Genomic DNA, 14852 nt, shown 5'->3' with positions numbered 1-14852 from the left:
CTGCAGTGACCAGCTGCCTTTGTTGCCTTCTCTTTTCTCTCTCATGCGGTGTGAAGTTGGGGCTGTGAAAATCCATGGCAAGGAATGGAAGAGAGCCACAGGAAAGAGAAAATCATTGTGGAAGGAAATTCCTGTCCAGCCTGGCAAAGGGAAGCTCCCCAGGGTGTTCTAGGTTGGATGCTATGACTTGCAGTCCTATTCACTGAAGAGAGGGAGTGAGAAATGCCTCAAGGGTCCCTTTTGTTTAGCAGCATATCATGTCACCACAGAGCTGGGGCTGTTGGCAGGGCAGACCCGTGGCTGAGGTTGCTGGCACTGCAGGGCAGGTTTGTGTAGCTGTGACTCCCAGTTGCCTGCTTGTCCCTCTGCCCTCAGGTTACACTCCTGAAACCTGGTTTGTGTTGGCTGGTTGGCACTTTCATTGGCTGCTTTGTTCCTGCAGTGCCTGCAGGCTGTTCCCGTGCTGACTCATTACTTACCATTCCATGGATTATTCTTTATTGTTTTTATTCTTGTGGCAGCCTGAGGTTCCAGTGGAGATTGGATGCTCCATGTTAGAAAGAAGGGACTGTCCCCATGCCATGTGCAGTTAGAAGTGAGTGAATGTCATTTTACAGGTGTGGGGACTGGAGAGCAGACTTGAGGGCAGGAGGTCTTAAAAAACTCTGAGATTGGAACTGATTCCTGCAAAGAATTGTGGGCAAGGGTTGTGAGTCGTCCCCTTGGTCATTTTCAGGTCAAGATCATCAGTTCCTTCAAATTTAGGGCTGTGATTCTTCTTGAGCTGTTACACATCGTGCTGGAGGTACAGAGTGGTGCAAGTGGAAGGTGGGACAGTCCCAGAGGAACTTCCTGGACCCCTCCTGTCCCTGCCTGCAGGACAGCAAGGTGCTACTGCAGCCAAGGCATCGATCGGCACAGGACCCCTCTGGTTGCTCACAGGTCCATTAGGCAGGAGTACAATTGGCCATTCAGTGGTTCATTTTCCTTCCTTTATGTGTTTCCAGTGGTCACACACAAGAATTTCTAAATACACTGACAAGTGGTTTTCCTCTCTTACTCTCTTCCCTTGCAAGCACCCCCTGGACTGATGCCCTCTGTAGTCCTGTTGTAAATGACACAGTCGTGCACAGGCTGTGGTGATGCAGCTCTGTCTCCTCTGACAGATGGACTGAGGATGATAAAATGGCTCTGCTCCAGACATCTCTGTCACTGCTGCTTGTGGGCCAAGCAATTTAAAGGGTGGAGGAGAATGTTAAAAAGCATCTGCTTTCCATGGAAGACTTCAGTTTTTCATTGAATGAAGCCAAACCCAAGCATTTTGGTTTGGAAATGTTTGCTGTTGTTGTTCTTGTGAGCTGGAGCCTTCCTTGCTTGCTGCTCTTCTCCTTCCCTGTGGGCCTCCTTCCCACAGGACTGCGTTTCCCACAAAGCATCCCTGTGACTCGGAGAGCAGAAGCTGTAACATATCAGGGAACTTGGATCTACCCGGGTTGTTTATCATCTTCGTGTTGAAATTTTTCTGCGTTGAAAAGAAGTCCCAATGATTTCTGAGAAGCTTCAGACGAGGGCTGTGCTCCTGGTGACAGCGAGCAGAGACTCCTTTATCTGCTGGGGAGAGGTCTGTGTTGTGTTGCATCCCAGCTGTGGGCAGGGACTTCGCTGTGTTTGCGTGACACAGAGCTTTCCCACTCCCACCCGCTGCTGTTCAGCAACGAATCCTTTCTGCTGCACCACTCTCAAAAGCTGGGCACATCTGAAACGTCCCCAACCTTGTTTTGCACAGGACTTCAAGATACTTTAAATAACCATCCTGAAAAAACAGGGAAGGTTTCAAGTTGAACTTTTGCTATGTGTTCATTTGCAGCTCATATATTTGCATGAAATCATGACTTGTCACTGAGAAGGTAACACGATCTAGGCACGTTTTTACCAATTGGAGTTTCTATAAAAAGGCTAAAATGAAAAGGCTTGTTTGCTTTGATAAGGATTTAGCTGTAATGGAAATGGCTTTTATTGGAAGATGTTTTTATTCGTTTTCATTCTTGTGTTTGCAGTGAACTGACAAAGAGATTTTTCCCTCTTTATATTAGTATTAGACTGACACTCCTTACTCCTTGCCTTCATTACTGTGTTGTAAAAGAGACCAAGAGAATATTTCCTTCCTTCAGCCACCCACTAGCTCCCCTTGAGTAAAAAGAAATAGTACCATTTATTACACCAGAAAAATGCTGCTTAAAAAAGCAGTGAAGCTTTCAGGCACACAAGATTTCTTCAGCTCTGTGATGAAAACCGTCCTAGAGTTAATTGCTGCTGCCCAACCTTAGAGACTAAACCCCAAGAGGGATTTGTCTTTCACTTTTTTTTTTCCCTCTCAAACATAATGTGCTCGAACAACATGTGGGACACAGGCCATGTTGTGTGGCTGATGGTTTTTTCTGTTTGTTGAAAGTTGCAAACTGGTACAAAACAAGTTTGTTCTTCGTTGCAGCCAATTTCAGCCAGAGCTGAACAGGCTGTTCCCAGAGTCATCAAAACCTATGTAAACATGGCAGATTGACATTTCCGCTAACAGATGGTCCATGGGGGATTGCAGTAGAGCTGCCTGTTTCTTTCCATGTTTTTTGGTATTCACAAGATGCCTGCTAGAAGGTTTTCGAGTTTGCTCTGTGTGTGTGTCTGCGTATGATGCTCAGATCTCTCTGATGGCAAATATGCATGCAGGCATCTCTAACAGGACACACATTTGGTGCATGTGTGCAGATTTGTGTAGGTTCAGTGCTGAAATTTCCAGGCACTATTTGCTCAGTAACGTATGTTCCTTGGAAGAGGCACAGAAGCCATCAGTCAGGGATGTAGCTGCAGAAAGCCTTTCAGATGGCAGCAGAAGCAAATTGAACACGCTCCTTGAGCACTCGCATGTGGAGATATTCCTTATTGTGAGCTCTCTGTGATCGCTTGGTTGATTTCTCGCTATTAAAGCATAGTTTAATGATTGTCCACTTAGAAACAGAGCAATTAGGGAAGGCTTTTGGCTCAGAATATATTGTTGAGGATTGCAGAGAGAGAAATGGAAAAGACACTGCCTCAAGCATCCACATCTAAATTAGCAAATGTTTGATAGCCACAGCGCTGAGCTCAGACATCACTGTTCTGCAGGGTGTTGGCATATCAATGAGGCCTTTCACTATTTGTTTGTGAAAAATTTTCTCCTGGGGCAGCAGCAAAGGTTCTGTGACTTGGGGGTGGTGCTGGGATGTAACGTGGCTCTTCCTCCCACAAGGTGTTGAGCCATTTGGGTGGCTGAGTGAGGGTGGGCAGAGGGCTTGGGAGCAGCTCTGGCTGCCCTTCTGCGCATATATGAGCGCTTCAGTGTCCTTCTGCCAGCCCTGGCAGCATGAGGTAGCATTTGCTTCTTGCTAAATAGCTGACTTAGGAATGCCTGGCTCATATACAACATCTGGTCGTGCATTTCTACCTAATTTTCAGCCAGATGGACCGAGGCACAAGGAGGTCAAATGACTCACCCAAGGTCAGGCTGATGTCAGAAATCTCCTCGCTGTCTTGGCTGAACTCACGCTATGTTGGCGGTTGTTGGAATAGATTTGCCTGAGGAGCAGCCACATATGCAGAGAAGGAACCTGGGCTTCTCCTGCTGGCAGTGAGCAATAGAGGATCAGTGGGCTTGAATGGATGTGCAGGGCATCTTCACCCTACACAGCCATCATGCTCATGCCACCAGTATTCTGTGCACGTGTGTGCACTCATTGTCACCAGGTCAGGATTTTCTTCTCTGCTTCAGCCTCTCTTGTAGCCACACAACGTGTAGCATCTGTGGAACAAGGCCAGAGATAATGGGCCTGTGTGGTCCTTAAATCTGAGTTGTGTGTGTACATGTGTAGGTATGTGAGTACTAGCAAGGCTCAGCTCAGGTAAACGCAGGACAGCCCAATAAAATCAAAACCTGGAAAGAAAATACTTTTCTGCCTGTGAACTAATAGTCTGAGCTGTTAAATAACTTCAGCTCTTAAAGACACATATTTCCCATACACAGAGGTGTGCATTCAACAGTTTATTGCAAGGGGAAGCTGAAAGAACCCAGAACAAATTGCGTTCAGCCCATATAATTTAATTAGATCTACAAACAAGGTAACACTGGTTGCCCAGGGGATTTAAAGCTGAGCAAAGAGTTGCTTGGTGGTCTGTTGTAAAAATAAATAAATAAATAAATAAATAAAAAATCAGGTCCCAGTTTTGTGCCTCTGTGTTGATGAGGAATGGCAGAATGTTTTCCCAAGTCCTAGCTTGGAGCAGGAACTCTTGTCTGTACTGCAGAGTGAGCGGTTTAGCAGAATGTCCAGCTCTTACTGAAGCACACATGACACTGTTCTTGGGTGAGTGTCCTTCTCTGTGCTCTGGAGCATCACTTGTGCCAAAGCAAAGACTGTGGTCCCTCAGCTCCAGATTTCCCTGTCCCTTCCCAGCTCTGTGGTATTTTTCAGAAGGCTAGTTCTGCTCTGGGCTGTTGCAGCTTTGCAGGGAGTTGATTCCAGTGGACCTCTAAATGATGTCTGTGCCGATTTACCTGCTGGCCTGACGATTTCAGAATCAGTGGAAAGCCCCTTATGCAACCAGTTGTGAACCATCTGGCATCTTTTATCCCTGTGCTCTGCATCAGCCCAAGTAACAGCAATAAAGCCAGTTCTAAGGCAGGGACTGTGTAAGTACATTGCTGAGCATTTTTCTTTTGATGCTATCAGAAGTGTTCCCTACATTTACGGTATTTTCCCAGCTTGCACTTTCTTTTTTCAAGCTGCTTCTCATTTCAGGTGTATGAGGATAAAAAAATCCATGTCTGTGATAACTGCATCTTTTCTCCTGCCACTTTTCTCCTGCAGTCTTCATGGAATAAATCAGCCAACCAGGCCTGGACAAACAGCATCACCAGATATGGGGACACCATCACCAAAGAGCCTCTCTCTGCTGTCAATGGGTCACTGAAACTCCCCTCCAGCACGGGGCAGAAGCTTCTCTTACAAGCCCTGGTTTACGATGCTGTGATGGTGGGTGTCTTTGGTGCTTTGCTCATTTGTTTGTTCTCATGTAGATTTTCCATTGATGTTCTCCATCTCCCTCTCTTCTTTTTGCAGCCCCTTTTTGTGGGCTGGGTGATGGCCAGGTGGGGTCAGAAGCTCAGTTGTCAGCAGGGTTGTGGCAGTTCTGGTTCCTGAGGAGCTGGTGCCAGGCACCAGCAGTCTGATTGGAGTCTTTGCTGTGGCTCTGCAGCAATCAGCCTGAGTGAGTTAGGAGCTGCAGTGCTCAGCACAGTCATTAAGATCTACAGCATGCTTGCCTGACAGAGGGATTGCATTTTTTGCAGTAAAAGGAGTCAAAGATCAAGGGTTGATTTAAAGTCCCTTCTCCAGATAGGGCAGAGCAATTTTCACTGCACTTGTATTCTGGGACGAAATCCTATTTCTGATATTGCATCAGTGGAGTAAATATGCACTCCTGTGTTTGTGAGAGTGTACATCTGTGTCACTGTCTTAGCAAAGCAAGCTGACACCTGCTCAGGCTGACTCTGTACCAGAAGATTTCTTTGGTTATTCTTTTTAAAAGTTCATTTCCACCCCCTCCCCAGCAAATACTTCTAAGTAACCTACCTATGTTTCCTTCCTAGACAGTGGTGTGAAAATCAATTATACACAGGATGTAATTAACATTGTGGATAGAGTGAAGACAATGTTTTACAGCCCAATTACAGGGCAGCATTTACAGCACAGCTTACCCATCAGAGTTTGTCAACAAAAGAGAAAAGTGTTAAAATATGTAAATTATGCTCAAAGTTGGCTTCAACAGAAAGCGCAAATTACACGTGGGATATCACTTCCATACTCTGAATTGTCTTCTTGCTGCTACATCACACTCAGCCCAGAATCTGAGCATTGACTGCCTAGAGAGCTCTTTGTGAGCTTCTACAATAATTTGTCTGGTAAATTATTGAGTGATAATCTCACAAAATGACCTGCTTGTCAGCCAGATTTGTGGAGATCTGTAGCCTGAACTCCACTTAAGCACTGTAGAGCAGAACTTACTGTTTTCTTTTTGAATTAAAGTGTTCGAATTTACACAGACTTCTGCAGGCTGTGAGTAGGGCTTTAACAAACACATACTTTGTGATATGTAGCTGAAACTAAATGAGGAAAGTGAAGGCAGCCCCTTTATCCATCTCAGAAACCAGTTTCCTACAGTGCTGCCCACTCAGCCTCTAAAAATCTGGCCCTTAATATGGAAACAGACTGGTGAGGTTTGAAAATTGTGGTCTTTGACAGAGGCTTGGAGGAATGGCTGCTCCAGCCTGCCAAGAAACTGTGAGCAAATCACTTTGCTCCCTTGGGACTTGCTTTCTCAAACGTAAAATAGAAATAATGACCCTGAGGTGATTTGAGTTGCTTCTTGAGACCCATGCCCTGAGAAACATATCAAGATAATGCTTAATAGAGGCATATGTACATCCCATTGCACTCAGTGGGATTAAAAATTAATATATTTTAGTGCTTGGTTTGGTCATAGCCTCAATTATCCGAATTTCACTTGCTTTACCTTTTTTTTTTTTTTTAATTTCTCCCCTGTTTGTTAACAGAATGAAGCAAAGAAAAGCCACCTGCCAGCCAGCCTTCACCAAGTGGAAGCAGAGGTTATCGTCCATTCTGATTTTTCAGCCTCTGACAGAGACTACAACTCTCAGCTGCACAGCCTGGAGAGTGAAGAGACAGAAATTGAGGATCAGGAGCCTGAAGAGCTCCCCTCGGCAGAGCTCACTCTTCCCATCTCTCCCAATTCCCAGCAGGACACTGGCCAAGTGTTGGTGGCCTGCACAGACAATTTGGAGGCTCAGGCCCAGGCTGAGCTGCTCTGTACCGACACAAAGACTGACAAACCAGAGGCTGTTTGCATCCGTGGGCTCACCAATGGCTTCCACAGGCATGGAGAAAGCCTGGATTCGGTGGAGAGTGGAGATTCAGACTCCATCCAGGAAGGCAGGGGTGATGTGCAGCCAGTCAAGTGCCAGTTGCTTTCCACAGCGCCTGAGGAGGCCCTGCTCTGTAGTAACTCTGGTTTAACCAGTCCATCCTCAGCATCTGAGAACATGGCACATGTCCACAGTCACAAAGAATGAGCTGATCTGATTTTGATCACAGCAGAGCTGAAGCACGAGGAGAGCCTGTCCCTGTGAGGTGCTGCCTGCCCTCGGCTGGCAGAGCCCAGCAGCAGCTGGGCAGGTGCAGCATCTCACCAGAGCAGGGCTCGGACCTGTCACCTCTGCAGAGGCCTTTGGGAAGCCAGGTGGGTTGGTAAGGGCTCATCTTCCTCCCTCTGAAGCCGATGAAGAACTGGGTGTTGGTGGGAGCAGGACTGAGCCGTCTGCCTACGTCTGACGCGGAACCACGATGGAACAGAGCCTTCTGTGCTAGGCTGGGGCTGTCACTTCACTGTAGCCCTCGAGGCGACAGGCAAGATGTCCTTTATGGCTGGGAAGTGGCAGAGTGCACCGAGGGATCCTTCTCAGCTGCCTCTGCCCAGGGGTGCCCAGGCACTGCTGACTGCCTGGCAGCGCTGGGATGAATTCTGGCTCCGGAGTTCCAGGAGGGGATGGAAGCCCCTGAGACAAAGGCAGTGAGCTGCAAGCACCAGCCTTTTCTGCCCTCCCGTGGTTAGAAGGATTACCAAGCTCCCTGTGTGTGCTACTGCAGTAACTACTACTAGCAGGCTGAAGTAGTGGCCTTTTATTACACACTCTACGAGTGCCTCTAACAACTTGTACTATATAGAACCTTCTGCAGCGTCTGGGTCTTTTCACCAGCCTGGGCTTTGTTTTATGTAGGTTCTTGTACCTAATATTTTAGGTACACATCTGTCCTTTTAATGTACAACATGTATTTTTATTTCCTTGGAACATCTTTATATTATTTAATTTTATAAAGTGGAATAGTGTGTGGTATAGAGTAGCATTTTTACTACTTTTCTCTTTCTTTATGTTTTTTTCCTCCCTAACAACACAACTACCTCATGTCTGCTGGAGAAAAAAAAAAAAAGCAGTAGATCTACTCATTTGTTATAGTCCATTATAGGTTTTAACTTATTCTTATACTGCCTTTTTCTAAAGAATATGTCTGCACTGGTTGTTGACTCTTCTTTAACACATAGTGTTGCAGATCTGATGTCTCTCTTGCTTTGTTTCTTGACACCTTCCCTACAGCTAGAGAGTTGGGTTGTGTCTCTCTGTAGCACTGTGTTTTGCAGCAGCTGCCAAAGGAGACTGCTTTAGCTGGCAGGATGTTGATCCATCTTTCCTCAACAAGCTTATACTAACAAACAGAAAGAAGATCCAGCAGTTGCAAAAGACACCTGTGATACTGGGAGCATGTATTTCTTTTCTCTTTTTTTGGGTACCCGTGTGGAGACATCTCAGATGGTTTTGATTCACAGAGAGCAGCATTCAGCCTTCTGTAAGCAGTAGACTTGCTGAAAGCCTTGGATAAACAAGTGAAATTTTCCAGTCACTTCTGATAGTCCTGGCCAAAGTGCTTTTGGTGGATTTTTTGTTTTTGAAGAGCAGAGCACCACCAGAGCTTTAAAATTAAAATGAAATCTTTGGTCTCATACCAGTCAGTCTGGCTTGAAAAACATCCAGTGACTCTTCCTGGTGATGCTGTTTGCTTATTGCTGACATGTTTCTCAGCCTGGCCCTGCTGGGGGTGTACTTTTCTCTACTTTTTTTACCTTGTCTCTGTCCTACTCCAGGTTTGCAGGGTTTGACTGCAAATGCTACAAGATTGGATGAGCTGCTTGGAGTTAACAAGAACCAGTAATTCTGTTCATGGATGTTCAGTAAATATTCTGCTTTCCTGGAGGATTCAGACATCTCACCATTTGTTTAAAAAGTGAGGGAAAAGATGCCCACCTTCCTCTTTTCTTACTGAAATTCTCCCCGGGGTATATGGAGAAACTGTGTGCCAACTTGAGATCCTTTAAAAGACTTCAGAATTTGTTTTTCCTGGTGATGACTGGGTGGAGGTACCACTGCTTGCAGCATGGAGAACCTTACTTCACCAGCACCCTGCAACCCTTTTACCTCCAGCTCTTCAGCAGATGAGAACCTCCAAGCCTCCATGTACCCTGATGGGAAGGATATTGGAGCTTCCACGTCTCTCCAGCTGGCAGCATCTCCTCCCAGTGTAACACACTGATCTGATAACCAGCTGTATTTCCAGTCATTGTGATTACTGTTTCTCCAGCTGCTGTTTGGTGTCTTGAGGAGGCTCAGAAATGCTGTTCCATGTTCTGAATAGCAATGAGTCTGGAATGCTGTGGGACAGAGATGGGAAATCAGTGCCAGTGAGCAGGTGAAGGCAGGAGTTTATGTGTGTGTGCTACTGGAGCGAGGAGCTAGAAAGGCAAGGAAACAACTGGGCAGAGGAAGTGTGTAAATAACCTCCAGAACCCACTGCCACAAGACTCTGAAACTCATGAGTTAGCAGGGTTACAGATAAGGCAGTGAAGTGTTACTGCAGGCAATAAGGGCAATTCACAGTTCCCTGGGAGCGGATGCAGTCACAGAGGTACAAACCCTCCAGGGGGCAAGGCCGGGCACTCGCTGTGGAGACTGGGGGGGACATTGTACAGGTGGCCCTCAGGTCCCACTTAGTTCCATGAAGAGTCCTTACTCTTCCTCAGTGACAGAACAGGCCCTGCACAAGCCACATTGCCATTGCCACTTTCAGTCCAGGGGGATGGAGGAGGACAGAGGCTGATGTAGGAGTATGCCACAGTTTTGGGGGCGCTCCCTTGTAGGCGCACCCCTGCTTTGCCTGTACAGCCTTCAGCAATCCTACAGCTGCCTGAAAGCTGTCCCTGCCTGTCACTGCAGCCCACACAAGCAGGCACAGTGGGGCACCATTCCCCTGGATCACTTCAGGCTGACCACCAAACCACCACAATAGTTACAGGCTCAGAGAGCTTTGGGGAAGTGCAGCAGACCACAAACAATTTTGTTTATGCATCCCCAAAACACTTTGTTACCTTAGGCTGAGGTTTGTTCTGATCTTGTTACACTTCCCCAAACTCTACCAGGGTGTGAAGCTGGCAGTGTTTGGCTGTCCAAGAACTATGGTGGCCATGGGCTGGTAGGCCAGACCTCAATTGCAGAAATCCAGACAATTTCCTTGGAGCCAAGAGGTCAGCACGGAGCAGCAGCACCAAAGCTGTCCCTGGACAAACACACATCCACACAGGGTGCTGGGTGTCCTTGTCCAAGTCAGCTGTGCCCCAGGTCCCCCCTGCCCTGAAGGTGCAGGGACCTTTCAGTCTCAGCTGAAAGTGAATTGAAGAAGACACATGATACACATTTGATGTGTAAAGCTGAAACAACCAGTGCATATATTTTTTTATCATGAAATAAGTAGCTTTCTTGCAGATTTCTCACAGGCAAACAATCTGTTGATACCTTTAATTACCCATCATGCTTAATATCTGTTCCTGCACACCAGGCTACTTTCTCCATTTTCTTCCTTTCAGTAACACTAAAGATTATTGTTGTTCAGCTTTTTTGCTGGTGTATATTGTTTTACATTGTTAAAATGTCAGGTTTGTTTCACTGGCATAATTTTCTAGTATTAATGTTACTGTTTGGCTACACAACTGTATATTCCCCATGCTGCTGTGAGAGTCACAATTCTCATCCTTTTATTTCTTTTCATGTCTTGTTACATGAAACATGCAACTCAGATAAAAATCTCTATTAGCTTTTTGTTGACTTGATTTCTTACTTAACAGGCAGAAAAATTCTGGTTTAAATAGCTCAAATGAGATAACTTCTAATTTAGAGTTTGAGATTTTTTTTACATTACTAGCTAACAATCAGCCCATGAAATATTGTTGTGTAAGAAAACAACCATTTTACTAGAACACTGTATATGGTTTTGATCTCATTAGTAATAGGTGTTTTGAAGGAATCATTGTGTCTTTTCTAATCAATACTTTTGTTAGAAAAGAAATGTTTAGCCAGCAGAAATCTGCCATCTACTTCTGTTACTGTATTCTCTTGCTTGTATTTTCAAGTTAAATTTCATTTTCTGCACAGTGCATAAAGATGTGTAACCAGAATTTGATCTTGTTTGAAGATTGTGTCTGTGCTTGGTTCCATGCTGTACTTTATTATAACTTTCTTTCTTCAGAGACTGTTCTTACTCCACAAATACTCTTTAGTGTTAAAGTGTAAGAAGACACTGTCCTTATATTCATTAAATAATGGGTTATTATTAAAATGTTTTAAAAAAAGAGTGGAATTTGTCTCACAATTCAGTCTGTTCCAGCTGTGTGAGGCTGTACCTCGCTGGCAGAATGCAGCGTTCATGCTCACACCAGTTCAGTACCAGAGCTCATCACTGTGAAGGTTGGGATTGTGAGATGATAGTGGGTACCTGGGTCCTCAGGGATTCTTCTGGAATTTCAGACATGAGCAGAGTTGGGATTCATTAGGCATTTCTGGATGCTTGCTGCTTTCTCAGTTTTAAACTGATTCCTATAAGAAAAAATATTTGTCCAGTTTCATGCTTCATCTTGCTGGGGAACTTATTTATGGGAAAAATAAGCAGAGGAATTTAGCAGATGTGTGGTGAGAGTTCTCTTGGGTGGCACACTGGGCTGAGCCCTCAGTGGCTTGTGTCTGGCAGGATTGGTGAGAAGATACCTGCCAGTGCCCAAGGACACACTATTAACCTCCCATGCATCTCCCTTCTTCCTGGGATGCATTCCCTTACTTCACTACATAGTTTCCATTATTACTTATGCTGCCACGACTACAGGGCCATAAAATCTCATTTTATCTGCATTACAGAGGTAATAAATCTGCACTTAGCTCAGTTCTCTGATAGTGGTTAAAGGGAACTCTCTCAGACTGTGTAACTCTGATGAGTCTTTCTCCTAATGACAGGTAACCCCACAAATGGGCAAGGAAGGACCTTGGAGGGGGTGATGGGTGACTGTAAATCACTCTTCCAGCTCCCAGTTTACAGTATGGGGTCCTGATTGGAGGCTGCTGAGAGGAGACATGGTGAGATGGAATGGATGACAGAGATGGATGGACGTGGCAGTTACAGGAGAGAAGAGCAAAGCGTCTAGTTGCATTTCTCTTCCCAACCTTTGTCACCCCAACACTCTGTGTAAAGATGCAGCTGGAAATACCACTACAGTGGGCTTGGGTTTCTCCTGGTCTCAGGTAATTCAGGGAGTTACAATTGACAGTGCAGTGTATGGCCCAGCTTCAGCTCTCTGGAGCACAGCACAGCACAAGACAATGGGCTGTGTGATGCAGTGAGGTGGCCAGGGTTGTGTCACAGATTCTCAACAGACACAGAGAAAACAGTTTCTGCTGGGAAAAACAGCTTCCAGAAGCAGGTCCCAGGGTTGTCCCACCACTGCTGGCATGGCTCTGGGCTCAGTGCCTCATGGTGGGGGCCACAATTTTGGCTCTCCCTCCCCATTGCTCACTGACCGTGAAGCAGATGCTAAAACCCTGCATGTACGTACATAAGGGAAAAGCTCTCAGACTGTTAACAGGCAGGGTAACCACAATTACACATAGAATAATAAATGGAGTGAATTCAGACAAGTTAATCTCCCACTTCATCCACTGAAACTACTAATGGTGTCTTGGGGACCTCAGTTTGCAGTTAATTGGTGTAAATCAGGAGCAAGATTGGAGCTGATGGAAATTTGCTGTGCAAGGAGTGAGGGGTGAGTGATGCCCTCGGAGGGCAGCTCTCCTGTAGGATCACCTTGTGGTGAGGGAGGGCACACAGACAGATCCTGTGCCCCTCAGCAGCAACAGAGCAATGGACCCATCGACTGCTCTGCAGGAAAGGGTTTGGAGCCTCAGTTTGGTCTGGACACCGTCACTCCTGTAACCCTGCTGCTTTTCCAAAGTCTCCGATTTCTGCTCGCAGTGTGATAAGCAAATTCCTGCCTCCAGTACAAAGCAACTTTTCTAAGCCCTCATGCTTACAGAGCGTAGAAAAACATTAGTGCTCTGAATTCCTGCTCTTAGGTAGCTCCAAAAGCCCCAAACCTGCCTATTCCCTGAAAGATCTCATGGTTTTTCATATAAGTCCGATTGGTTGGCAGCAGTGGATGATTTTTGAATGTGCCACCAGTGCTCTCACCAGTGTCATTTGTGAGATGTGGGGATGAATTTGGTAATACCCTAAACATGTACCTACCTCCCCCAGCCCCTGGGTCCTGCCAGGGCACTTGGCAGCAAAAGCACACAAAATCTGTGGTTCACAGGGAAAGCAGCCGTGTAAAGCCCATAGTGCTCAATTTCTCTTGGAATTATTAATTCCCACAAGCTATCCTCAATGACAGCGACCACAAGTCCATGATGGCTTCAAGCGTTACAGAAACGCTGATGGGGCCCCATGGCAGGAGCCAGGGAGTCGGAGCAAGAGCACGGCTGGTGCCAAAAGGTCAAGGACAGCACAGAAATTCAGATGTTACCAAGAGGCTGGCGGAGCCAGAGCAAATTCTTCCCCAGCTCGTACAGCTCAACCCTCTGCTAAACGAAGGAAGCTTTAATGTGGAGCAGATGTAGTGACGTCTTCTTTCCTCATTAGCCAACTTCGACACACTCAGGGTGCGCCATCCAGGGGAGCCTCACACTGCTCCTCTTCACAAAGGGTTTTTACGCCAGATTTCTAGGAATGGTTACAGGGTTTAGTAACCCAGTCCACAAAATCTGGTTTTAGTCTGAAGAAAGAAAATAGTTAGGATCAACTTTTATTTAATATTAGTTCTTTTTTCTTTTTTCTTGCCAAGCAAACGCCACAAAACACTGAGCTGTCCTTGCAGAGGTGGATTTTGCTGCTGACAGTGATGATATGAGTTATGCTTGTGGAGGACATGGGCCAAGGGATAGGGCAGGATCAGTTGGAAGGCACAAAATACTGGCTGGGCACAGGGGCTGAGAGCCATGTAAGGACACGTTATCCTTAGTTCATGCCAGGAGAGTAGACAAATCCTGCTGTGGCAGAATTTAGGAGCAGACTCATCTCTTAGTGGGTCCTTCCTCACTGGGGCCTCATCCAGGGTGAGCAGACTGGTCCAACACCTGCATTACTGACTCGGGTAAGTCACTTAGGATAGCGTTAAAATCAGGAGCACAGAGGTGGGACAAGCCAAGCTCTTCTGCGTTCCTGCGAGGCTGCCCCAGTGAGGGGAGACAGGTGAGGGGAAGAGGGGAAGCCCCCTGATGTATCCCCGTAATCCCTGGAGCTCCGTGAAGGGAGCCCTGGGAAGTGAAAGTGGTGAGGGGAGATCCGTCAGGGGCCTCCCGTGGCAGGGATCCCGTGAGGGGCGAGCTTTGAGGGGACTCTGGTGAGGGAGACACACGAGGCGCGACCTGTGACGGGAGATTCCTGAAGCAGCTCCGGTGAGGGGAGACCTGTGAGGGGACACCGGTGACAGGGCTTTGGTGTGGGGGAGCCCCGTGAGGTGGCACTGGTGAGAGCTATGTGAAGGGAGCCCCGTGAGGGGGCTCTGAAGAGAGGGCTCCTGTGAGGGGACAAACACGATGGGGCTCTGGTGAGCGAGACACATGAGGGGATATCTGAGGCTCGACCCGTGAGTGGGTTTTGAGACGTGCTCTGTGACGGGAGCGCTGTGAGGGGGCTCCGATGAAGGCACACTCCTGAGGGTCCCTGCACAGTCCCCGCGGGTCCCGGGCACGGAGTGGCCCCTCACGGGGCCGTCCCTCAGCCCGGCCGGCGCTGCCGGCGCCCCGGCGAATGCGCAAG

At 46.9% G+C, this 14852-nt stretch overlaps 1 protein-coding gene across 3 annotated transcripts in view; it reads left to right on the top strand.

Moving 5' to 3' along the window:
- The window catches only part of IGDCC4 (immunoglobulin superfamily DCC subclass member 4), an 86932-nt gene extending 75590 nt beyond the window's left edge, over window positions 1-11342 (top strand). For all 3 annotated transcript variants that reach the window (XM_015639403.2, XM_015639402.2, XM_033516966.1), the window contains exons 19-20: window positions 4899-5063; window positions 6644-11342. In XM_015639403.2, the coding sequence (XP_015494889.1) occupies window positions 4899-5063; window positions 6644-7180 (702 nt within the window). In that variant the 3' untranslated portion in view covers window positions 7181-11342. The remainder of the gene's footprint in view (window positions 1-4898; window positions 5064-6643) is intronic.
- Window positions 11343-14852: the final 3510 nt, after the last annotated feature.

The sequence above is a fragment of the Parus major genome, chromosome 10 (genome assembly GCF_001522545.3).
Source record: "Parus major isolate Abel chromosome 10, Parus_major1.1, whole genome shotgun sequence".
Classification (NCBI taxonomy): domain Eukaryota; kingdom Metazoa; phylum Chordata; class Aves; order Passeriformes; family Paridae; genus Parus; species Parus major.
The sequence above is the reverse complement of the archived record's forward strand: the minus strand, read 5'-3'. Positions and strand labels throughout refer to the sequence as shown.